This window comes from Oryza glaberrima, chromosome 9, assembly GCF_000147395.1.
Source record: "Oryza glaberrima chromosome 9, OglaRS2, whole genome shotgun sequence".
Taxonomy (NCBI): Eukaryota; Viridiplantae; Streptophyta; class Magnoliopsida; order Poales; family Poaceae; genus Oryza; species Oryza glaberrima.
Genome location: NC_068334.1, coordinates 14,125,470 through 14,150,693, shown reverse-complemented (window position 1 = coordinate 14,150,693; position 25,224 = coordinate 14,125,470). Strand labels below are relative to the sequence as shown.

General features: G+C 44.0%; 3 protein-coding genes across 3 annotated transcripts; all 3 read right to left on the bottom strand.

The window, feature by feature from the left end:
- Positions 1 to 3,270: 3,270 nt before the first annotated feature.
- Positions 3,271 to 4,802, bottom strand: LOC127784333 (E3 ubiquitin-protein ligase RSL1-like). The gene is made up of 3 exons (XM_052311563.1): positions 4,505 to 4,802; positions 3,820 to 4,429; positions 3,271 to 3,397 (listed from the first exon to the last, which is right to left on the bottom strand). Exons 1-3 carry the CDS (start codon positions 4,800 to 4,802, stop codon positions 3,319 to 3,321), a joined length of 987 nt encoding a protein of 328 aa, XP_052167523.1. The 3' UTR covers positions 3,271 to 3,318.
- Positions 4,803 to 20,347: 15,545 nt separating this feature from the next.
- LOC127784336 (E3 ubiquitin-protein ligase RSL1-like) lies at positions 20,348 to 21,662 on the bottom strand. Its single transcript, XM_052311565.1, has 2 exons — positions 20,739 to 21,662; positions 20,348 to 20,576 (listed from the first exon to the last, which is right to left on the bottom strand). Exons 1-2 carry the CDS (start codon positions 21,560 to 21,562, stop codon positions 20,498 to 20,500), a joined length of 903 nt encoding a protein of 300 aa, XP_052167525.1. The 5' UTR covers positions 21,563 to 21,662; the 3' UTR covers positions 20,348 to 20,497.
- A 1,133-nt stretch (positions 21,663 to 22,795) lies between these two features.
- Positions 22,796 to 25,224, bottom strand: LOC127784977 (uncharacterized). Its single transcript, XM_052312407.1, has 3 exons — positions 24,913 to 25,224; positions 23,398 to 24,418; positions 22,796 to 23,284 (listed from the first exon to the last, which is right to left on the bottom strand). The coding sequence occupies exons 1-3, from the start codon at positions 25,001 to 25,003 to the stop codon at positions 23,200 to 23,202; spliced, it is 1,197 nt and encodes a 398-aa protein (XP_052168367.1). The 5' UTR covers positions 25,004 to 25,224; the 3' UTR covers positions 22,796 to 23,199.

Here is a 25,224-nt window from a genome sequence, read left to right as displayed (position 1 = left end):
CCTCCTGCAATGGTGAGCCCGTCAGGAAACCGTAGCAGTTGCGCCTCGACGGGGCAGGTAGGATCATAGAGCATAGACGCCATGCAAACCCAGGACGAATACACCTACCCCGTTGATGAAATCACTCAGCGGACACCATGTGAGCTGCATATTCCTTTCAAGAACTTATCAATAAAGGTAAGCTCGTAGTTTATATATTTTAGATTTGCCCATTCCGCTAGTTGCTGCTTATATATGTTAATTACTAATAAATAACCTCTCACCACATGAAGGTGGCGTCGGGCATGGCCATCCCAACGGACCCTTCAGATACTTACCACTGCAGGCCGATTCCAGCAGGATACTCCAAGGTCGAAGTTGAGTTGGTCGAAGGCGCGTACGAGGACCTCGAGCTGGATTACCCTGGAGGAGACGGTGAGACGCATCTACGAGACACAAGCCATGCCATTATTCTATGGCGCAGGCGGTACATCATCCTCCCTGGGCGACAAGCGGCGTCTCGTGCACCATCTCCTCCGGCTCCGCCATCTCCTCCTCAGGATCCTGCACCGTCTCCTCCTCAGGATCCTACACCGTCTCCTCCTCATGCTCTAGCACCGTCTCCACCTCAGGCTCCTGCACCGACTCCTCCTCGGTCTCCTACACCGACTCCTCCGCAAGCTCCTCTTCCGGCACCTTCAAAGTCAAGGGCCCCCCAAGCTCCACTGCCTGCCCACAGAAGGGCAACAAAGAAGGCGAAAATTGACGCCGTCAAGAACAAGGACCCGGGGTACGATTGCACGCAAGAGGAGCTTGACGCTTACATGGCATCAGAAGTCAAGAGACAATTCAAGCCTCGAAGTCCAGAAAAGAAGATTCCAATAGACCCGAGTGTCATGAACTTCTTCAGGGGTATGTCTGCACCTGCCAAGGAGGCCATAAGCTATCGGACTATGAGCGAACGCTGAAGAAAGCATCTTCTGGAAAGTCCAAACCAGTCCCTCAGCTTGGAGAGCAACCAAACCAGGAGATCGAGGTGTTGGTGACCGGTAAAGAAATGACGATAGAAGAATTTATTACTGACACCGGTCTAACTATGGATCAATTGCTAGGAGTCGCACCAATCGAAAAGGCGGAAGTGAAATACATGTACGAACTCGGTAAACCGCTTGTCAAGCCTGAGCTGCTGCAGTCCCTACCCACACAAATGTACAAGTTCCATCAGCTGTACATGGAGATGAGCGCCACCGGTAGAGAGATGATCGGAGCGAGGATCAAGGACACGGACTTCTTGCAAGGAGATGACATTCTCTGGATCAATTTCAAGGGAATCTATGAACTATACCAGCTGGACGCCCTCAACGTCTCTATTATGAGTTGCTGGATTTTGTAAGTATATCGTTCAGTTAGATTTCTTACTACGTCTCCTTTAATTAATTAGGTCCTTGTATATAAGTAGACTATAGAAAATAATATACTCCCTTTTATCGTTGTAGAATGGAGATTCAAAGGGCCCGACGGCAGGGGGGGGTTCGATACTGGATTCATCGACCCTCGGAAAGTAAACGTCGCAATGCTCGACCAATATCCGCAAGCCACAGAGGACAATCTCGTCCATCTCCTGAAGGCGCAGCATTACAAGACATTCATACTGTTGCCGTACAACATAGAGTTAGTTTAATTTTACTGTCTTCCTATACCAAATTTCATTCCCGTACGAACTTGCTAAGTGTTTCATATGTAATGCATCCCACGCACATTGCAGATTCCACTGGGTGCTTTTACTCTTCGACCTGTCGGCTTGCACCGTCAACGTATATGACTCAATGGATAAAAAAGAGTCTACGTTTGACAAGGTTTTCGAACTTATAGACAGGTACCGTCATAAGTTCCTCTGTTAATTAAGAAAATCTTGTTATGTTAATTGCTACTACGAATCATAGCTTTAAACTCCATTTAGGGCTTGGTATCGGTTCCGTCATTTGGTCCGCGGCAAATGGAGAGAAAGACTTAGGCGGAAATTCAAATTTCCTGTGAGTACACATGCTCTACATTTATATTTCTCCGATTCAAATACATACAAGTGTATATTAATTAGATCTCTCGTTGTTTGTCATTTATTTGTAGTGCGCAAAGCAAAAGAAGGGAACTAACTTGTGCGGCTATTACGTGTGCGAGTATTGCCACTGCCTTGCAGACCAAATCATCACCACAAGAGAGCTCAATGTACGTACAAATAAATTCAAAATTTCATTACGTATCGATTTCTTGTTTAATTACTAATCAATTTCATACATTCATATAGTTAGCATGAGGGATAACCTGACCACGCACAAGGAATTTATCGCGGCGGTTCAAGAACAACTCATGGGATTCATCAACGAACAAATCCTTGATCCCAAGGGTGAATTCTACTACGACGGAAACATAATTCATAGGTTCTTAGCTTCTGAGCTAGCGACTACTACTACGTCGAAATCGTAGCTAGCTAGGACATATAATGGATTGTAATTAATACATGACTACATATGTTTCTATATGCATGTGTACACATTTTCTATAATGTAAATATATTTTGGTCATATATATATATATATATATATATATATATATATATGCATTTGCATAACATATATATGTATAAATACATATATATATATTATTATGCATGTACATATGTATTGAAACATATATAAATATAATATAATATATATATGCATATATGTACTGAAACATGGTTTATATATATATAAACCATGCAGCAACAGGGCCATGCAAAAAAAAAAGGTCAGCTCGATCTTTAGTCCTGGTTTGAAAACCGAGACTAAAGGGGGGTTACGAACCGGGACTACAAAGGGTTTCTCCACCAGTGCTAGGTTGTACCTTGCTGCCATGATGCCATCGACCACCAAGTTGCCATGCTCCTCCGCAAGGGCCATCGCCACTCCACCAAGCCACCATACACCTCTCCATCGTCAGCCGGACACAATGCATGAGAGGGAGGGCAGCCACCACCGCAGCAAACAATCCCTCCGGTCCCGGTAGCACCTGCCAAACAAGTCACCGCCATCTCATCACCGATGGCCATGTATGAGAGGAGGGGAGAGTGCTGCCACCATCGCCGCCAGACCCGGCATAGATTCGGAGTCACCTATATATTTATAGAGAACTTCACATTCTAGTTTGATCCGGCACATAGATTTAGCACGACATCAGCATGAAAGCTTATATGTATTTTATTTTGTAAACAAGTTCTTAGATCTTTTCTATGCCTATAGTATTCCACACCTGATTTTACGACCTTGGACTGATGCGTACGTGCTCGTCAAATTCATGAATTCAACGGTTGCATTTCTTGCAGTAATGCACTAATTTGGTCATGGGAGCTGCGCAGTTGTAGCAGAAGAAAAATCCACACCTGCAAATCCAAATCAAACAGCGAAAATTAAGAACTTCACACAATCAAATTCATGTAAAGAAAAGCATCTTCACGGAGATTTAAACAAGAAATGGAGCGGCAAGCATTTCATAAAGGAAGCAAGATTACTACTACTAATTTATAAGTCGGTTTTTAATTCCGTTCACTTTTAAAAATACAAAAGGAGTCGTATAAGAAATCTCTTTAAAAAAATCACTTACCAATTTGAGACGAAAGAACTCTTATCTACAGCTCATGATTTTCTTAAAAAAATATATATTCAAGCGAATTTCCCCGGTGAATTCCACCTTAACTAAACAATATAACAATAATAAGATTATAAAAATATATAGCCGTCACCAGTTGTAACGCACGAACATTTTTTCTAGTATATATATAATATAATATTTATATTATTTTACCTGCACCTCATGAACGTGCATCCCGCTGATTTCTCCACGTACATCCTACACTGAGGACACCTCTGCCATTTCTTCTTCCCAGCCAGCTTCTTCAACATCAGATCCTCCTTACCCTTCTCGTCGTTGCCCAGCTTCCTGAACTCCTTGCAGTCGATCCCATCATGCCAAGGCACGCGGCAGCTCGCGCAGAACATCCGGTGGCAGTGGGGGCACTCCGTCTCCGCGATCTCCTCCGCGTCGCCGCCGTCGCCGTTGTCGTTGATCAGCATCGCCGAGCAATCCTTGAACGGGCAGTAGCACTTCGTCGTCTCCCCCATCGAGGACTCCCACAGCGAGACGCTCCACCGGCCGAACAGCTCCGGCGGGACGATGTCCCTGCACTGGCCGATCTCGACGGACCCCTCCTCGCACCCGGGGTCGGGGCACCCGATCGCGGCCACGTTGTCGGAGACCTTGGCGGCGACGTAGCCCCCGATGCAGCTCTTGCAGAAGGCGTGGGAGCAGACGCTGACGAGGAACTCCTCCGAGGCCTGGACCTTGTCCATGCAGATGATGCACGTGAAGCCGCGCTTCCGCCACCGCCTCGTCGTCGTCGATTCGCTCGGGCCATCTGCGTTGCAACCGATAGATTCTTAGCAAACTCAAATCGGCACCCACATCGCATCTACACAGGGATTAGGCATACCTTCCGATAATAGCTTGCTCTTGCCCTTACGGTCGGGGAGGGAGGAGGGTTCACCGAAGGTGGAGGCGGCGGCGGAGGGGCGAGAGGAGGAGGCGGAGGACTGGGCGGTGTCGGCGTCGGCGGCGGCGGCGCGGGAGTAGTCGAGCGAGAGGAGGATGACCTCCTGTATTTGGATCTCCTCGGGACTGTAAGGATCGGCGGAGAGGATGCGGATTTCTTCGTCCTCATCGTCGGAGGAGATGTAGATCACGTCGGCACCACCCGCAGCGGCGGCGGCGTCGGCGGCGGAGTTCTCCATGGCGGCGTTCTGTCTGGTTCCAGGATGGAGATGCCGCCGTTTTAGGGATGGGGAGAGATTGATTTTGGGGACACGTGTATGGGTAGGATTCGGTGGTAGTGGGAGAGGTAACGGGCTGGATTCCGTCTGTCAACAAGTTTACTTTTCAATTATCTTTGCAGATTGAATTGTTTGGAAGGTTTCAGTTTTGAAATATGAGCGCGTGTCTCGCCTTTGCTGTGATAAAACGTATCCGTAGTTTAATTCCCTTTACAAATTTAGTTAGCTGTGTAGTACTCCCTCCGTATTTTAATTTTAACTAGGAAGGTAGCCCGCGCATCAGCAGTGCGAGCATCTTATTTAGTGGTGTTTAAAATTTTGTTATGAATGTTTATGTATATATGATTTTTTTTAAAAAAATTCTCTTCTAAATATGTGTATATCAATAATTTGTTTGGGAATGTTTTAAGTTAGTTTCAATCATTGGACGAACAAACGTGTGCTAAAAGGGTCATGTTTCTGGATATTTGTCTATATGCATGTTGGACCAACGGGGATGTCAGGTCCTTTAAGGGGGTGTCTGTGACATTTGTCTATACACATGTTGGATCGACGGGGACGTCAGGTCCTTTGAGGGATGTCTGTGACATCCTAGTTCGATTAGGATATGGCCTATATTTTATTGAAAGAATGTGATATGTGTTGTCTATAAGCGTTGTGTGCACTTCAGTAGTATCGTCTTGCTAGTTAAGCAAGAGTGCAACCAACTTGTAAGGCACTGCCCTTCTAACCATATTATTTTCATGTTGACTATTTTACATGAAGCGAGAATGAAAGTGTAAGTGTGGGTGATATTTGTAAGTGGGCGTGCCGGTTGAATGGGCTGGGATGTGTTGTTCTGGAGAACGGGTTGTTACAAATTGTAAACTAAAATTACTTGAATCATGTCATCTTAAATTTATAACAAAAATGTCGCAACAATGGATCCGGTTCATATGAAGCTATCATTTATACTACATGTGTTTCTTTTTAAAAAAATTTTAGCATCTTAATTTAAACTTTTAAGTAATACTTTTTGTTTTATACTAAAGATGTATTAATAGATTTTAGGATATATTAAGTTAAGAAATTTCATATTAAAAAAATGGTAATATGACTTCTTTATCTAATTAAAAACATAATTACATACTTCATTTTGCTTGTACTACCTCCATCCATAAATTAAAGGATTCAATTTTTATCCTAAGATATAGAGGATTTTAATACTACTCGTCCCATCCAACCATCCATTATTCAACTTTTATCCAACAGTACTCTAACTATCTTCTAACTCTGCACATAACTCATATTTAATGAGTCCTATTTAGAGAGGGGAATCTTAGTATATTTTTTTCATTCTTCCTTAATTCCTATAAAATTTTAGGATTCAATATAGGATGGACATAGTAATTAAAAAGAGCTTCATTCATATACGGATTTATAGATTTATTTGTACGTTTGTAGATTGATTTAGCTTTACATATTTGTATAGGTAAATAGACCTCGTATATATGTTGAGAGATGTAATTAAGTTAGTAGAAGTCGTTAGATGTCTAATACTATATAATAAAGTAATGAGTCCACCATTTTTATTAAAAAAATATGAAGTACTGAGTCCACCATTTTTATTAAAAGATTAAGGTGGATTTTTTTAGGGATAATTTTTAGGATTTTCTTTTATCCGGTGGTTAATTTAATTGCCATAAGGGAAAAAAAAGGAGGCGAGAGTCGGTGGGTTCGTCTCATCTGTGAGGAGGGAAGTGGATATGTGCATTGTACATACGGATTTTAACGGCCTGGTCGATCGATAAGTTTTATTTTTAACATATAGATCTAACATTTTAAAATAAGGTCCACTGGTTTGGGTAAGATGATTTCTTTTTCTCAAAAATTTTTATATTAAGATATATTAGAGCGTCATATAGTGATTTAGGAATGTTTATAGGAAGCTACGTGATAGCTTAAGAGAATTTGTAGGACATATAATGGACTTTTAATATATAATAATAGATAATTCATGTCCTATTAATTAATATATCAATCAATAATTAAATAATTTGTGTGTGCAGTGTCCTGATAATCTTTTTATGGGTTCACCACTGAAAACAAAGGGTATATATCCAAGTAATGTCTTGATAATTTTATTTTTGAGTTCGCCCCTGAAAATTAAGGGTATATACATCCAAGTTACGTATTATAATTTTTATATAAAAATATATGTACCAAGAGATTATTTAGCTATCTAATTAATTTTTATACATTTGGTTGTTAGCCAGAAAATTGGAAAGATGGAAGGGGAGGGTTAGACGGGGAGAGAGGGAGTACGTACATACATGTGCGCATTTTTTTTTCGTTTTAAAACGTATTACGTGAACTTGTGTTCGGAGAGGGGGAACGTACAGATTTTTTTTGGAAGATAAAATTTAATGGTGAAAATTAATAATCTAATAATTTAAAATATTGGGTCTACCGATTTAAAGGAAAGTGTCACGTGACGGTATAGAAGCATTTGTAGGAGTGCCATGTGGTGGCTTAGGAGTATTTGTATGAAGTTTAATGGACTTTTAGTGAAAAAACACTTTGTTCCGATCACATATAAATTCTCCATTTATCGTAACAACTCATTATCACTATTATAAAAGTTGATTACCTATTAATAGATGAAATTGCATATGTGCAAATAAAATAAGCCTAATATATCATTAATGCACTACTTAGCTAAGTCTTCATGTCTCACTTATTTCCAAATCCACATATAAATATTATAAAGTATCACTTTCCACCGACTAATAGGATAACAACCTTTAAGTTAAACATGAATGCCTCACTAATGGGTGATCTATTACCTTGAAAGTTGGGTACCTTATCGATGTAGCTGTGTCCTCTCAAGATCAGCATGAAGCACAATTTTAATGTATAATTTACTATAACATCCTCATAGAGTACTATAACATACTTGGGCCACCTCAACTTAGCCATTTGTATGCTACGTGATCCACCAATTTAAATAAAAATTGGCAGTGAGATTATATAGTGCCACATGACGACCTAAGAGCATTTGTAGGAGCACCGCATAGCAACTTAGAATTTTTTTTAGGTAGTTTAGTAGACTATTAGTATATAATATTTTTTTCTTGCTGCGGACAGTACTACCGAAACTTTATTTCCTTTTCAATCCTACTGTTTTTTTAACAGTTACTATGTATACATCTAATCTAATGGTCTAAACAGGTGTACCAATTTAAATGAAAATCGAGAGTGAGACTATATAGTACCACGTGGCGGCCTAAGAGCATATGTAAGAGCTCCATATGGCGACTTAGAAGTGTTTGTAGGATCACAAATTAGATATATAATTTTAAAATAATTTTAAAAGATGAACATTTATAGATGGTTGATTTGATATTTGATACTTATATTATAGATCTAGTTTAACACTACATGCAATATATTTCATCTTTATATTGTAGATAGTTCTATTTTAAAGGCCATCGATTTTTTCAGATGGTACTAAGTACTTATGTTTTACTTTGGCTCTATCTTTATAGTAAGTACGTGCATTTTTTTTCTTCCGGCAAATATTATGTACATGAGAAAGTGTTGACGTAAAACACGAGGCCTGGGAGATTTGCTTAACTCCAGTACAGGTCCAAAGCTCGCCTTCGAGTGTGTTAGCATGCCAGTTGATTTGATCCTGCAATCAACAAGAAATAGAAACAAAGAGATCGCGGTTAAATCTATAAATGATAGCCGATCGCTTAAGTGCCGATGACATATCATTTATCTTTGAGCCGATGTCATATGTGAATCGATCGGCGACTATAAATAGATAATAAAGAACTAAACCTACTCGATCGGCTGTAGATATTACCAATATATAGTTCTTATATCGATATATATTTAAATCAAGTGATTGGGATAGATTGGTCGCTATGCCGAGACAGTATAAATCACTTGGATCGAAATATATATTAATAACAAGACTATATATGTTTATAGCATAGCCGATCATATAGATCTAGCATGTATCGTCTAATACTCCGATACTACTCTATATCAGGATATTAAAACAAGTATAATATATCAAACAAAAGCTTAATATACTTAAATACAATAAGATCTTGACATAAAGGGCAGATTTAACATGTCACTGAAGCATATAGAGCGAATATGGTTAAATCAGATAAGATCGGTTGAAACTCCGATACTACCCTAATTGGCAACCAGAAGGCAGGCTAGAGATTGATATTCTAAGCACGACTTAATATATCAAACTCAACTGATGCAACATTAAGTATGAAGAGAAGAACAATATCTAGACAATCAAGCCGCTGGAAGTTTCATAGAGTGGTAGATATCTTATATAATCTAAATCAACATCAAAATCTAACCTAATCGGCTGCCCTCTACTAACAGATGTTAGCCGATTGTAGGTTAGATAGTGATATTGCCAGAGAATATGCACGATATATGATAACTCGACGAATTACGTAAACAAGATTAGAGTATCATAAAGATGGAAGCACTAATCCCGAGAACACAAGCCATCATAACAAGTTTTACCTCTTGTTGAAGATCGAAACCGATGCAGCTCAACCCGAAAGCAAGAACTCGTCGAAATAAAACTAAAGCAAAAAGGTGGCGATGCACCGAAATTGTATTGAACGTGTGTGTTTAATTACATAGGGCTCAGGGTCTATTTATACCCGAGAATTACAAGATATGTCCATACCAGACATGATTATTATCTCTAACAAAATCTAAGATACCACAAGTCTTTACGGCAGACTTTTGCCCAAGCATATCTCTAAGGAAATTACATAAAATGTCTTAATTAATAGATACAATTGCCTTCCCAGGACTCTATCCATGCATGGCAATCATCTTGAAGCACCTCAACCCAACCCGATGTCGTACACCAAGTCGTATTGTTGGAATCGGCTGCATCACCTAACCAAGTCTGACTCCAACTCAGCCGATCCAATCGTAGCCGATCCAGACTTCAGCCGATTCTTACTCTGTTTCCGCGACAATCTTCATCTTCGATTGTAGACCCCCGATTTTGAAAATCGGAAATCTTCTATGTTTATCCGTACCAATCCCTAGATCAATAGTTGGTACACACATACATAGTTGGATCACAACATATCACGAATGAATTCAGGCTAAAAGAGTTAAATACTTACATTAGGGCCAGGTAGGCTAACAACTACCAGAGAACAATAGCGGAAGACAAAATAATATAAGGGCCTGGTTAACATGCCACAGGCAGTCGACTGGGGGACGAGACCTAGAACAAGACCGCATTCCGATCATCTTGTTGGATACGCAAGCGTACCGACAAGGGCTTCTCTTCAACACTCTCCTAAAAGATATATAAACAGCAAGGGTGAGTACCAATCGTACTCAGCAAGCCACCACAGCAACGATGCATATGATAGAGGGTATTTCAAGGAATGGCTTTAGGTTCCTTTGCGCAAAGCAAGTTTTGCAAATCTTTTCACAAGCCTAAGACCTAGCATAGACTGATCAAGTTTTAATACCAATGTTCACATTAAACAATGACGGTTCTGTCCACCATCCATTGTGATCCCAAGGATAGCTTCCCGCCATTGAGTCGTCATGGTTTTCTGAGGATGTCCACCTTCCCTCCTCTCAGGAAGTGGCTCCAACAGCATAAAAATCATTATGCAATATCCCATCCCACACAAGTTAAGAATTTAGAGTCTAGCCAAGTGTAATACACGTCCCGGTGCTCAATAACCGCGAGCACGGCTATTCGAATATATTTGGTTTACTCACACTGCAGTGGATGTACACTTTACCCGCACTCTGCGACTGCCCAACACATGAGCCTCGTCCCAACACATGGGACGCGTCACGGCAAAGCTTTTCGATAACCTCGCATTGGCAGTACCCGCTCCATGAACTTAAATCCTCATATACTCTAGGCGTCCATGTTTCTAGCAGTGAGAGGAGTTCTGGCGCTCCCGGGAAAGAGAAGTCTCACACACATATTAAATTATGGTTCAAGTTAAGTTCTCTCTCACACACACTCATGGCAGTCCTACCAATGGCGACACCGATGTAGGGCACGCCTCTCGGCCCTACCTCAACGGCTGTCCCACCGTAGCGCACCTGCCTCACTCAGGGTTGAACCATCTATGCAGGGATACTGCCTCCGTTCGGCTATCTAATCCGCTAGGTCTATACCCATACGAGAAGTGCGGTTGTACGGGGGTCGTTTCATGCTTAACTCATGGCTCGGTCCTTAATTGACCGGGGACGGTACTAGCCTTTTCCAGATACCACCCAAATCCTCCGTCCGCCCCAGTCGAAAACAGTTGTTTTCACTTTATTTTTCTTTCACAAATCATGTCATCAATTTCGTGGCAATGTGGCGCTCATGTCTCCACATGCCGCATCTCAATTACCTCCCCCAAAGGTAATTGCCCAAGCATATAGCATTTGATAAATATGAGTATGCATGATTCTAGAATAGCATTTCTAAGCAATTGTCATAATTGACTAGGGACTCATACGTAAACATGGTTACGAAGGAATAAGGGGTAAACAATAATCAAGGCATGGCATAATCACAAGTAGGATGTTCATCATTGCATGCAATTTTATTTGTAAACAAAACAATTTCGCAATTGGGATCAACATGTTCAAAGAATAGTGATGACTTGCCTGCTCAGAATCGTCCTTATTATTGATATAATCTTGATCAACCTTCACCTCCTGAAAGCTGCATATGTTGCCTCACGACTAACCGATACACAAATTCTATAATACGTGAGAAAAACCAATATTCAACAACAAGCAAATATGCACAACCAAAATACAAATGTCGGGGTCGAACCTAGGGTTGCTCATACTATTCGTGTCTGCTAATGGATTCCAATCACGCTAGGGGCTAATGTTTCTTAATCTTTCTATTGTCAATGTGGTTTATTTAGGAGTTAACCAATAGTGTATAAATAAGATATACATCGGGCTAATATGTGGTTTAGTCTAGCTAATGTCTATGGAAGGATTATGGCTACACATGCATTTATCTAAATAGGTCGGTTATATATTGGAGGTTCTGTTGTTAGATGGATTTAGGGTCAATCAAATAATAAATCATTTGTATTATTATTTAATTGATGGAGGCTTTACTTTAATTATGAACATATTTTACTTGTCACAATAAATAAAAAAAAGGTTAATAATTATCCATGCTTTGTATGTTAGAGTTGTTTAGGTTAATCATATTATGGTTATAGATTACCCCATCACATAATTTTACAATGATTAATCCTAATTTACAATTGAACTATAGTTATACGAGGCCAAGATTTATAATTAGTATTTATCCACTATACATGTTTGTCATATATCCTCCTTAATTTTAATATATGCAATCAAGCGATTTAATACTACAACGTATAGCTATAATGGACTGTACAGTATATGTGAGTGCACAATATCTTAATATTGAATCATTTATTTGAATAGCTGCTATTTACTTTAAGCTATATAGTACATGTGATTTTAAGTGGATTTATGAGTGAGTTACTGCCTATACAACTTAAGGGTCGATTTCCAACCTAAACATATACTACTGTATAGGAAATGTCGTTAATTAATTTCACATTGGTTATTTAATCATACAAGCTCTGCTATTATTTCTCATAAACAAGTTAAAGACTCATCAACGTGTGTTTATATTTTAGTCACAAAATATGAGGCTAAACATTATTTATATAGTTTGGACGTTATGGGTATAATTATATATGGACATATACTAATAAATGGCACTAGCATTTCCTATGCTTTAATTAATTTGAAACAATGATTATAATTAATTTATGTGGTTGCTACAGTGACAAAACATATTAAAAATAATTATGCTACTGTACAATATCCATTTTTATTTATTGGCACACTATTTAGGTTAACTATTATCTAATCATTTGATATTAATTAATTTATAATTATAAATATATTTTATTAAATAGTGAATTATATACCATTGGAAAGCTTATGAATTTAGATGAATTTAGGTTCAAGTTTCACTCAAATCCGAGTTAAAATGAATAAGTTATGCTAGTGTAAAGATTCAAATTTGAATTAATCCGAGAAATTGTAAAAAGGTACTGTTCCTAATTAATTATTTTTATTCCTAAACTTTATCCAAAACTCCAAGTGACTGACATGTGGGGTTTAGGATTGTATTTGCTTTCCTACCGGATTATTTTTCTAAAGCAAATCCTATGAACCATTGACAGGTGGGCCCGGATGCTCTCTCTCTCGTTCTTTCTTTTCCCGTCGTCTTCTTCCTCGCGCCGGCCATCGAGCGGAGCAGAGGCGCGGCGCGTGCGGCCCAGCTCGGGCGAGGGCATCCCGGCGGCGACCAGAGGAGGCTCGGAGGAACTCCAGCGACCACCCGCAGGCTGCCACGGCGCATGGCGGCGTGTGGACAGGTGGCTAAACTCGGCCACGCCATGGCCGAGCTCGGGCAACATGAGGCTAGGGCGATAGCAATAATTTCTGACCGAATTGATGGGCGTGGGAGCATCTACGGGGTATGGGGATTCCGTTTTACTATCTAGGTGGGAAGGAGAGCGCTCGAGGTGATCTACCCACGGCGAGCTCCATGAGCAGAGCTTCGGAGCTCGGGCTTGGCATGGTTATGGCCCTAATTGATGAAATTGACGGGGAAAATAAATACTAGGGAACTGTAAGATGTCACAGGAGCGAGGAATTACCGAGAGATGGCAGAATGACGAAGATCGGCTGCGGTGGTGGAACGGAGAAGAAGGTGTAGCACGCCCACAAGGTGTTCGACAAAATGTTTTTGAGGGAGTAGAAAAGGCTCAGAGGGGAGGACGAGCTTGGGGCTCTTGGGGGCCTTTTATAGGTGAGGCGGAGAGGATAAGCTCGCCAGCCGGGCTAGGGCTTAGGCACGGCGGGGCTAAGGCGAGGTCGAGATGGCGACGGGACGCTAGCGCGGCGCGATGGCGTTGGCGGCACGACAGCCGTGGCGACGTGATGTTCGCGCGGCGCACGCGCGCGACTCGGTGTGGGGGCGCGGGGCTCGGAGCGGCGACGCGACGGGCGATGGCAACGGCGCGGCGCGACGCGGCGAGGGTGACGGTGACGGGCGGCAGCGACGCGGGGGCGATGGCGACAGCGCGCGCGGAGGGGAGGGGCTTGAGCCGACGCGACGCAATGATGGCGACGGCGATGTGGGCGGCGACATGACGGCAATGGGACGGCACGCGGCAGCACAGGGCTCGGGGGGCGCGGCGGCACGCGCAGCGGTGATGGCGACAGTGCGCGACGCAGCAGCGGCGACAGGACGGCGACGGCGACGTTGGCGCGGGGCTCGGGGTGGCTAGGGGCGCGCGGCAGAAGAGGGGCAGGGCTATGGAACCACATCGAGCACCTAGGCCATAATGAACAGTGACTTTTTCCTATTTATCCAATTTTAGGGCCTATTTCCTATTAAAACTTGTCCCATAAATTCTAGATTTCACACAAATGGAGTTTACCCAATATATGTTTTAATTTAGATGAAAGTTTACCAAATTTTAATATTACCCATATTTTATATTTTTTTATATATATTTTTCTATTGCATTATTTAAATGAGGTCTAATTATAAAATTAACCTAGAAAATTTTGGAGGCTTTGAGGGTTCTAAAATTAATTAAAATATCCTAATGTGGCCATTATTATTACAATAGCACATTGAATGAACTTATTTGTATAACAATGCATTTTACGTGGGTCTATTCATTCTATAAATATAAATTGAGACTCAGTACAACATTAATCTAATTGTTTAATTAAACACTCACATATTCTTACTTATATATAAAGCTTAATTTATTTATATGACCATTATTTTATATGAGTGATTTTCATGTTATGAGGAACTCGGTGAAATGTTCTAAGTATCAATCTATATATTCTGGTGAATTACTTATTTATAAACACGATCATTATAGTGGTGATCATCATTTCATGTGTTCTTATATTTCATGTGAGATTGGATTCAAATGAATTAGATTTGATTTTTACTATTTCTTTTAGCTAATCATGGCATCAAGCCATCAGCATGGTGCAAATATTTAATATTTGATCTGTGATTTAATAGAAATTAATATTTTACTTATACTTGATTTGGCTCGCTTTCTTGTGCACTAATATTTGTAGGGTTAATAATAAATAACATATTCTCGTAAATTATATCTATTCCTTAAATGTAGATATTTTCTTTACTTTCTTTGTGATCATTTACGGTTTGGCAAGCAATAGCAATCATAACAACCAGCATGATGCAAAAGTTTTAAAAAGTTCGAAATTTTAGTGATTTTTATTGTTGGAAATTTTCAGGATGTTACATCGATCCCGCTTCAATCTAATCTTCATCTCTGATACTGATATTACTAAATTTGGTCGTTAACAAAAATCTGTTACATATTTAATAGTACAAAATAACAGGTCCACTAATTTGAAAATCATTAACACATATAGATAAAATAATGAATCCATCTCAATTTAAGTGAAAATCAACATTAAAATTAGTTCAACTGCATGTGTATATTTGTGGGCCAATATATTTCAACTTTATATTGTAGATATTTGCTTTTTGATAGTACTAATCATATATGTTTTATTTTGGTTGTCGTATGTACGTACGTACGTTCTATTCCTTCGGCAAACAGTACGGAGAAAGGTAAAATAGTGGGTCCACTAATTTAAACGAAAATCGACGTCATGTATAAATCTAATTTAACGGTATAAAATAACGGGTCCACCAATTTAAATAAAAATTGACGGTGAGATTAGACTATGCCACATGGCGACCTAGGAGCGTTTGTAGGAGTGCGACGTGGCAGCTTGGGAGTGTTTATAGGAAGATTAATGGACTTTTAGTATATAATAGATGTATAACGCCGTTGACTTTTCAACCAACGTTTGACCATTTGTTTTATACAAAATTTTTGTGCAAGTATGAAAATATTTATGTCATACTTAAAGAACATTTAATGATGGATCAAGTCATAATAAAATAAATGATAATTATATAAATTTTTTGAATAAGACAAATGGTCAAACGTTGGACAAAAAGTCAACGGCGTCATACATTAAAATATGGAGGTAGTACTGGAATACGATCATTCTGCATCAAAAGAAAGAAGAATATGATCATTTATTTATGCTTGTTCTATATCAAGCTCTCTATGACTCAATCAAAAAGAGAGCGGAACTAGCAAAATACACGTGCTTCACTACAGTGTATTAAAACTAAAAATATTTGTTTTTAACCAAAATTATTTTCACACTACTTTAGTACTTTTGCTCGCTAGAAAAAGTCTCAAATAATAGAGAGAAATATAGTTCCGAAGAAAAGGAGAGAAAAAAAAAGACAAAAGCCGGTTTGATTTCCACCTTTACACGGTGCGAGTCAACATGGACTCTAAAGATATGGGTAGATCTACCGGGTGGCTCAGCAGCACGGTTGACCAGCGAATCAACGAGCAACCTCAGACCAATCAACGACCGTAGCACGGTAGGTAGCAGCCGCGTCTGACCGTCCGCTTACCTTCCAAGACAGCGGTGACCATGACTCTACACTATTATTATTTCAATGTTTATTATTTTTAATTCTGGCCTTCGTCCGTCTTGTGACGAACGAAAAGTTACAAATCTTTTAATTGGTTAAGATTAAGATATAAATTAAACTTCTTTTCTTCGGTTGAGGGACCTAGAACAGACTTTTTCCCGGCCTGGCTGGTTCTTTTCTTCGGCCGAGGACCTAGAACAGACTTTTTCCCGGCCTGGCCGGTCGGCCCACGTCCTCTTATGCGCACGTGCAGGCGCTCCCCCCTCCTCGGGCCACAATCTGGGCCTAGGCTGGGGAAGCCGCCCTGCACGCGCCTCCACTTGGGCCGGTTTCGTTCCATCCAATGCCAGCCATCCGATATTAGGTTTTCGATCAGATAGCCGGGCGTCAACGCCGGAGGGACAAAAGCCCATCCCTCCCGGCCGTTGGCGAAAACCCTAGCCTCTCGCCGGAGCCGGAACGGACGGCAAAAAGCGGCGGCGCCGGCGCATGCCCCCCATTGTCTACCATTGTTGGGCCCGATGTGTGACATGGGAGATTGTTGGGTTTAGTCCCACATCGGTAATTGATGATGGGGGAGCACGACTTAAAAGGTGGGGGCGGTCCTCACCCACCAGACTAGTCTTTTGGGTTGTGTAGGCCCAAAACCTAAAGTTGTGGCTCCGGTTGGGACTGTGGTAGAGCAGGCCCAATATGACCTGGGTGGCCCACAGTTGGTGGGCCGGGCTGCGCACTCTAACAAGTGGTATCAGAGCTGAAGGTTTCAGTATTGGATCAAGAAGACATGTGGAGGACGAAACATGAGGTAGGGATCGCACATCGACAGGAGATCAATGGCGACAACGAGGACGTTGCGGAGGCGACGATCTCGCTCGCGATCAGATCGGCGATGGCGGAACGTGACCGCGGGCGTGGCCGAAGGCGACCGGGGAGATCGAAGGGGTAACGCCATGGATGGCGTGCCAGACGCACGCAGCAATCGCGGATCCGCGATGGCAAGGAGGCTAGTGACGGAAGGGCGAAGTCGGCGAGCGTGGCGTGGCGCGGCGGACGTGCAGGGCCGATGACGATGGTGCTGTGGACGGTGAACACGAGGGCTGTGACTGTGGTGCGTGCGAGGGCACGGACAACACGTATGGACGTGCTACACGCGTACAGTACGCACGGAAGTGAGCAAGTCATACAAGCCATGCACACGCACGGGCATATATGCAGTTCGATTAATTTCAGGTTTGCCTATAGAATTAACTAATTGCATGATGATGAATGGTGGGCGTGAGATGCATGCACATGTGACAGAAAGGAGTCATGCAGAAGGCCTGTTGGCTGGTTTGAGCAGGAGGTGCAGCGGATTGAGGAGGCACTATGAAGGAGAAAACGCCGGGTCACAGAGTCCGACTCTAACTCAACCCCCTAACATCTATTACAACTCCAAGTCCAACTGTAATCAAATAGGACTAGCATATTCGACACCTATTCTAACAAACTCCACCTTGACGAATATACGCCACCTAGAAGTAGTGGAATCACCATGCCGATCCACCTGTCCTCCAGACTTGGGTTGTCATCTTTGCAGCTTCACCGCAAGCCGCCCGACGAGTATGCGCCAGACCCGCTGCCACCAAAAACAATTGCTATCCTAGCAACCGCTCCCTCCTAGACTCCACCTGCAACAGTGCACCCTCGCAGCTTGTAAAGATGCGACTCCACCTTCTCTCCCGTCATCACAGTTGTCTTGCCCTTCATGATCTCCATGGTCTTCCTATTCCGATTACCGCGGAATATTAACCCTTCTTCATGCAAGATTTCAAGCGAAATCAGATTCCTCTTTAGCCCTGGTACATGCCTGACTCCCTGAAGAACATGTTCACCTCCATCTTCTAGCTTGATATTGACTTCACGTACTCCCACGGCCGGATAACTTGTGTCATCGCCTAACTAGACAAAACCAAACTCACCAGACTTGTATGAAGAGAACTACTCCTTCCTTGGCGTCGCATGAAACGAGCTAGCTAAATCCAATATCCACGCTTCTGCATCCTTAGACTGTGCACTGGACATCGTGAGAAGATCACAACCATCGCTTTCCAAGTCATTTGAAGAAGTCACTGTATTAGCCTTTGCTTTTCCCTTCAGTGTTGGACACTCCCTGCTTATATGCCCCCACTCATCACATCTGAAGCACTGCACCATCTTCTTCTTTTTGTTCTTCTTTACCTTATGCCCAACATGATCTTCTTTGACTAGCAAACCCTCCGCTTGAGATGTTTCACCCTCTTTGTTCTTTCTCATCTGATCACGAGCCAGCAACGCAGAAGTGATATCTTTAGTTTTGATGGTCTCCTTGCCGTATGTCAAAGTAGTCACCACATGCTCATACGATTCAGGTAACGAACACAAAAGAACTATGGCCTTGTCTTCATCGTCAACTTCCACATCCATCTTCATAAAATCTGTGACTAGTTGATTGAAAACGTTCACATGTGCTGTCAGATCCGCCCCTTCCTGCATCTTTAGCCCATACAACTTCTGCTTCAGATACAGTTTATTGGTCAGAGTCTTGGACATAAATTGAGCTTCCAACATTTCCCAAATTATCTTTGGTGAGGTCTCCTCCATCACATGGTACATGACCTGATCTGAAAGACATAGCCTTATTGTCGCAGCCGCCTGCAACTGCATCTCCCAATCGTCATCCTCCATCTTGGCCGGTTTTTCACCCTTCAAAGCCTTTGAAACTCCTTGTTGAGCTAACAAATCTTTGACCTTGGTTTGCCACAAGCCAAAATTTCCGGAGCCGTCAAACTTCACCAAATCAAATTTCATACCTGTCGGCGCCATCTTTCCAACCCGCGACCTAACTGGTCTATCGCCACCAGAATACTCGCCCTTCTCAATATAGTCTGTATTCGTCTTCACAGACTCATCTTGTGATCCGATCTCAGACATCAACTAGTGAACCCACGCTCACTTCAAAGATTGATCCTTATGGTTATGTGCTGTTGGCCCAACCAGAAAAAAAAACCAAATCACTTTTTCTTTTTTTTTTCTGGCCCACCACCTGAGCCCAACCAATCTGGACCAAACTAGACCACCATTGCCAATGTGTGACGGGAGAGATTGTTGGGCCCGATATATGACGGGGGAGATTGTTGGGTTTAGTCTCACATCGGTAATTGATGATGGGGAGCACGACTTAAAAGGTGGGGACGGTCCTCATCCATCAGACTAGTCTTTTAGGTTGTGTAGACCCAAAATCTAAAGTTGTGGCTCCGGTTGGGATTGTGGTGGAGCAGACCCAATATGACCTGGGTGGCCCACGATTGGTGGGTCGGGTTGCGCACTCTAACAACCATTCCACAAATCCTAGATCACCGGTGGCCAGATTCACGTGAAATGCTTGGGCGGACTTTACCGGCACCGGCCATGCCAACTCCTCTAATCCCCCCCCCCCCCCCCCCCCCCCCCCCCCCCCCCCCCCGCCCCCCCCAAAAAAAACTCCAAGCCCACCTCTGCCTCCCCAGTGACTCTGAGAAGCTTCCCCAGTGACTCTGAGAAGCTCGCCGATGAGGATCTGAGCTGCCGCCACTGCCACACCATCTTACTCCGCGGGTAGCTTGAGCTCGAGCTCCAACAACCTCGGCATCTTCCCCAAGCCTTCAGCGGTACCAACCTCTTGGCATCCAAGTCGACGTTGGCGCTCATGTCCGGTGGTCCCTCCCCTGCGGCCCTGCAGACGGCAGCACGTCAATGCGTGAAGGAACAACGGCGGTGGCGGAGGGGGAAAAGGAGGAAGAGTAGTCATCGTCATCGACCCCCCCCCCCCCCCCCCCCCAACCCCCCCACGCCACCCCACCCCTATGCACGTCGGAACCGGCCTCCTGAAGCTTGCCGATGGGGAGGAGAAGAAAAGCAAAGGAGGAGGAAATAAAAGGGTATGTGACGGAAACTGGGGAAAAAAAGATAGAAAACGTAATGGTGAAAGCATGGTTCCATATATCACTCATATATGCGTTCATCAAATTGAACGAAAAAAAAAACCTAGCCAACGATATCAGCGCTTGCATCTCTTGCAATAATGGAGCTCCTTTGACATTGGGGATGCGCAAGCGTAGCAGAAGCAATATCCACATCTACAAACACAAATCAAACCACTAGAACTAAGACCTTCACAAGATCAAAATATCAAAATCATGACTAGAAACCGAAATTTTCCATAGAGAAATATCGAGAAATGGAACGGAAAGCACTTCACAAATAAAGGAAGCAAAGATTATGACTCATTTTTCTCATACCTGCACTTCATGAACATGCATCCCTCGGATTTCTCCACGTACATCCTGCACTGGGGGCACCGCTGCCACCGCTCCCTGCCGGCGAGCCGCCGCACCATCACGTCCTCCCGGCCGCGCTCGTCCTCCCCGAGCTCCTGGAACTCCTCGCACCCGACGCCGTCGTGCCACGGCACCATACACCGCGCGCAGAACAGCCGGTGGCAGCTCGGGCACTCGGCCTCCGCCACGCCGCCGCCCTCGCCGTCGGCGTCGGCGAGGAGCGGCTCCGAGCAGTCCCGGAACGGGCAGTGCAGCCTCCTCGCGACGATCGCCGCCTCGCACAGCAGGAGGCCCCACCTGTCGAGCACCTCCGAGGGGACGACGCCGCGGCAGCTCTCCGGCTCGACGCCGCCGCCGCAGCCGGGGTCAGGGCACCTGACGTCGGCGGTGTTCTCGCCGATCTTGGCCGCGACGTACTGGCCGATGCAGCACACGCAGAAGGCGTGGAGGCATGGGCTGACGCTGAACTTGAGAGCGCCGGGCACCGTCTCCATGCAGATGGAACAGTAGAACTCGCCGGCGCCGCCGCCGCCGGTAGTCGTCGTCATCGTCAACGGCGACGGCGAAGAGGACTCGCCATGATCGGCAACGGAAAAGGGTTTCTTGGATTCTTGCCCCTGATCTTGGCCGATCAGAATCAGATTGCCGATGGAGTCGTCGTCGTCGGTGTCCTGGATGATCATTTCTTGGAAGGCAGAGAAGAGGATGGCTTCCTGCAATTGCAATTCCTCCGCCAACGCGTCGTCAATGTTCATGGCGTCAACGTCAACGCGTTTATTCTCCATTCCTGATCAATTGTTCTAAGATGGAAGAACTACTAATCGAGTTGCAGCTACAAGCCAAGCCAGAGTGTGTATCTGATCATGGCATGATCATGCTTATAAAGGAAAGGAGATCGGAAGAAGAGTTAATTTCCTAGAAAAATGAAGGCATCTACAAGTTGTTTTCTAGGTGGAAATGGATTCGCATGTTTGCTAGTCTTATTTTTCTTTTTTGTTCTTTTTAGTTATCTTGTCGAACTAGTACAAGTTACTCCTATTGCTTTTTGCAGCTAGCGAGCTATCAACGAAATTTCCACGTTATGGCACGATCGGTCGGTTACTTTAATTTTTCCTAGTCAGAAGGACAGTCAGCTGTGAGCATGGTTTTAATTCTCCCGCTCCGCTATACCTGTTTGAGAAGGGTTCTAGCTATTTGCTCTCATGTACAATTTAATCGCTATAGCTCTATTTAGCCCGCTATTTAAAACATTGGCTATGAGCCTGTGAGCTCAGTCCAACCGTTCAAGTAGGCGGAGATGAATTCTAATTACTGGCATAGATGTCTACCCATACATGTCAACTCAATACTATGAATTTGTTAAAAAAAATGAGAAGATAATTTAATATGAAATATATCACTCCACGAATATACAAGTCAAATTTAACTTCTATAAATTTGTAATAAAAATAACAAATTTAACTGTGAATATATTGTATAATGATAGAGTTTAGTTTGTTATTTTTGTTATAACTTGTATAAGTCGAATTTAAATTTCTATATTGATGAAGTGACATATCACATATTAATCTATCTTATTAATTTTTTCATAACTATTTAGTTGAAACATGCAACAAATGTGTGGATGTTGACATAAGTGATTAAAAGTTTAAAAGTGTTTTCCCCAAGTAGCACCATATTTAATTTTAGCATAACATAGAATAGGATTCTAATCACTCAGGGATTCTTCTACAAGCTTCCCCTTATCAAATGGAACGCAAATATGTGTTCTAATTAAATCTGTGTTCTCAGCTTCATCCAGTCAGCTTTGAGCATTCTGCTTATGTAGTTATGTTTGTCCACAACCTTTCAATACATTTTTCACAAGGTAGAGAATCCTCTACCATGCTTTCTCCTCATATATTATAGTATTAATTAATCCTCGATTTGATTACCTTTGAACCATTCACATCGTAGGACCACATCACAACTTAAACTGTAAACATATGTTTGGTGTCCATGTCATATGCAAGAAGCTACAAACTGATTGCAGGTTACCAGGTGCTAACTTACCAGGCAAGACCGTACTTGTGTTGACCGAAAGATACATAAAACTAGAAGATAGACAAGACCGTCCTTGTGTTTCCCCATGGAATTTTCTTTTGGTCATATGCACGGTGTGCTTTGCTTGCCCAAGAAACCCGTCAGCTTCTTCATTTCTTGACATAATAGACATTGCAACGAGCTGATATTTATATTGGAGTAATACTACTGATATTGATTGACAAATGACATCAGAGTGGTAATATACGAGCTAATTAATGCTAAGTACGGCACGGGCTAATAAGTAGAAACTAGGTTAATGACAGTAATTGACCATTTTTAACAGTACGAACTTAAGTAACTTCTTCGACTCAATCAGAGTTCTGCAGCTTCAGATCATTCACCACGTTCGCTTGCACTTCTTGCAATGGTGGTTGTCCCTCGACATTGGCGATGCACAGAGGTAGCAGAAGCAGTGGCCACACCTGCAGATCAGTTGGCAAAAGTCATTTTGCGCTGTTGCGCTCAGTGATCGATCGATCGAACAGTTCAGCTGATTAGCAAGAATTGCAGTAGGCAGAAAGGTAGCTGTATGTACCTGCAGATGATGAACACGCAGCCTTCGACTCTCTCCACGTACATCTTGCACTTGGGGCACCTCTGCCACTTGCTGTCCTTCGCCACCTTCCTCAGCAGCAGGTCGTCCCGGCCGCGCTCGTCCTTGCCGAGCTTCTGGAACTCGGCGCAGGTGGCGCCGCCGTGCCACGGCACCTTGCACTGGGCGCAGAACATCCGGCTGCAGTGCGGGCACTCGGCGTCCGTGATCGCCTCCTCGCCGTCGCCTGGGTCGTCCACCAGCAGCGCCGAGCAGTCGCTGAAGGGGCAGTAGAACTTGAGCGACGACAGCGCCGAGTCGCAGAGCGCGTCGCCCCACCTCTGAAACAGCTGCGGCGGGATCACGTCACGGCACGCCTCCGGGTGCAGCGCGCCGCCGCCGCTGTCCTTACACCCCGGGTCGGGGCAGCCGATGGACAGCACGTTCTCCTCCACCTTGGCGGCGATGTACTGGCGCACGCAGCTGGCGCAGAAGGCGTGCGTGCACCCGGGGATGGCGAACCGCTCTATGGCGTCCACCGTCTCCATGCAGATGGTGCAGTAGAACTCACTGCTGGCACTGCTGCTAGCCGTGGCTGCCGCGCCACGGGAGCATTCGCCGTGCTCCTCAAGCACGACATATGTCGCCAGCTCCTTCCCTTTGCCGCCGCCCGTCTCTTCATTCGAGACACTGATGATGTCCGGCGAGGATTGGCAAGATGCCAGTGGGCACTTGGGCAGCTCGTCGGCGTGAGAATCAGAGGCGAGTTGGACAAAGCAGGTGATGCACATGACATGGTCGCAGTTGTCAGGCTTCCATGAGGCATCCACCGACGGGGTCGCCTGCCCGCACACCGCGCAGTTCGGTCCAGCTGAGTGAGCTGAGAACCGGATGACCTCTTCCAGCTGCAGATCTTCAGCGAACATCAGATCATCAGCTACCCTGGAAACCTCATCCATCTTTGCCACCATAGAGCTGTTCCCGGCCATGACCTGACTCATCAAGGCAGGCTTGGCAACGGCCTCTGATGCAAAGAAACACAAGAGGAGAGTAAGCCATGTCTCACTTCAAATCATGTTTACAAGACCAAATCAGCCATCGTTAATCGTTACCCATGATCTCTGTCTAATCCATATGAATATTGAATAAGCGTCAAAATTACAAGAAAACAAGGCGGAACCAAGTTCTTGCCGCTGCTACTCCACTACGGAATCAACTGGCACTGATAGCTAACACAACTCCTTGCAAGCATTTCATCGAACATGGTGCGTACAGCGGTGCAGGCGCCGAGATCAACGTCGCACGTTTCGTACAGTCCCTAGCACCTACCGTTCTACCCACATTGGTCGCATTGCAACGAGGATGTTTCGCTGGGAGGGAGAGCTGTTTAAGGGATGCGAATTTAGAGATTAAAACAATCATCAGTACTACAACACTGATCAACTGGGTACCTAGGGTTTGAACTCTGAACAGTAGTTCGTTCGTGCCGGGGATCGAGCGAAGCAGCGGCACACGTACCTTGAGGGAGCTCGTCCGCGATAGCCAAGGCTAGCCCTCCTCCGCGCGCGCTCCCATCCGCAGTCGCCGGCCGCGACATGGGCGATCCCATCGTGCGCGCGCGCAAGCTGGGAGAGCCTCGTGGGGGGAAGAAGTAGTCGGAGGGGGAGACGTAGAGGAGGAGGAGGAGGAGAACGAGGCGTCGTCGGCGTCGTCGTCCCGGTCGCCGAAGCGTCGTGGGGCTTAGTAGGCCATCGGGATACCTGCGGCCGGTTTCGTCGGAGTTGATGCGGCGGTGTTGGCTTTTGGTAGATTTTTGGGTTACGCTACGCG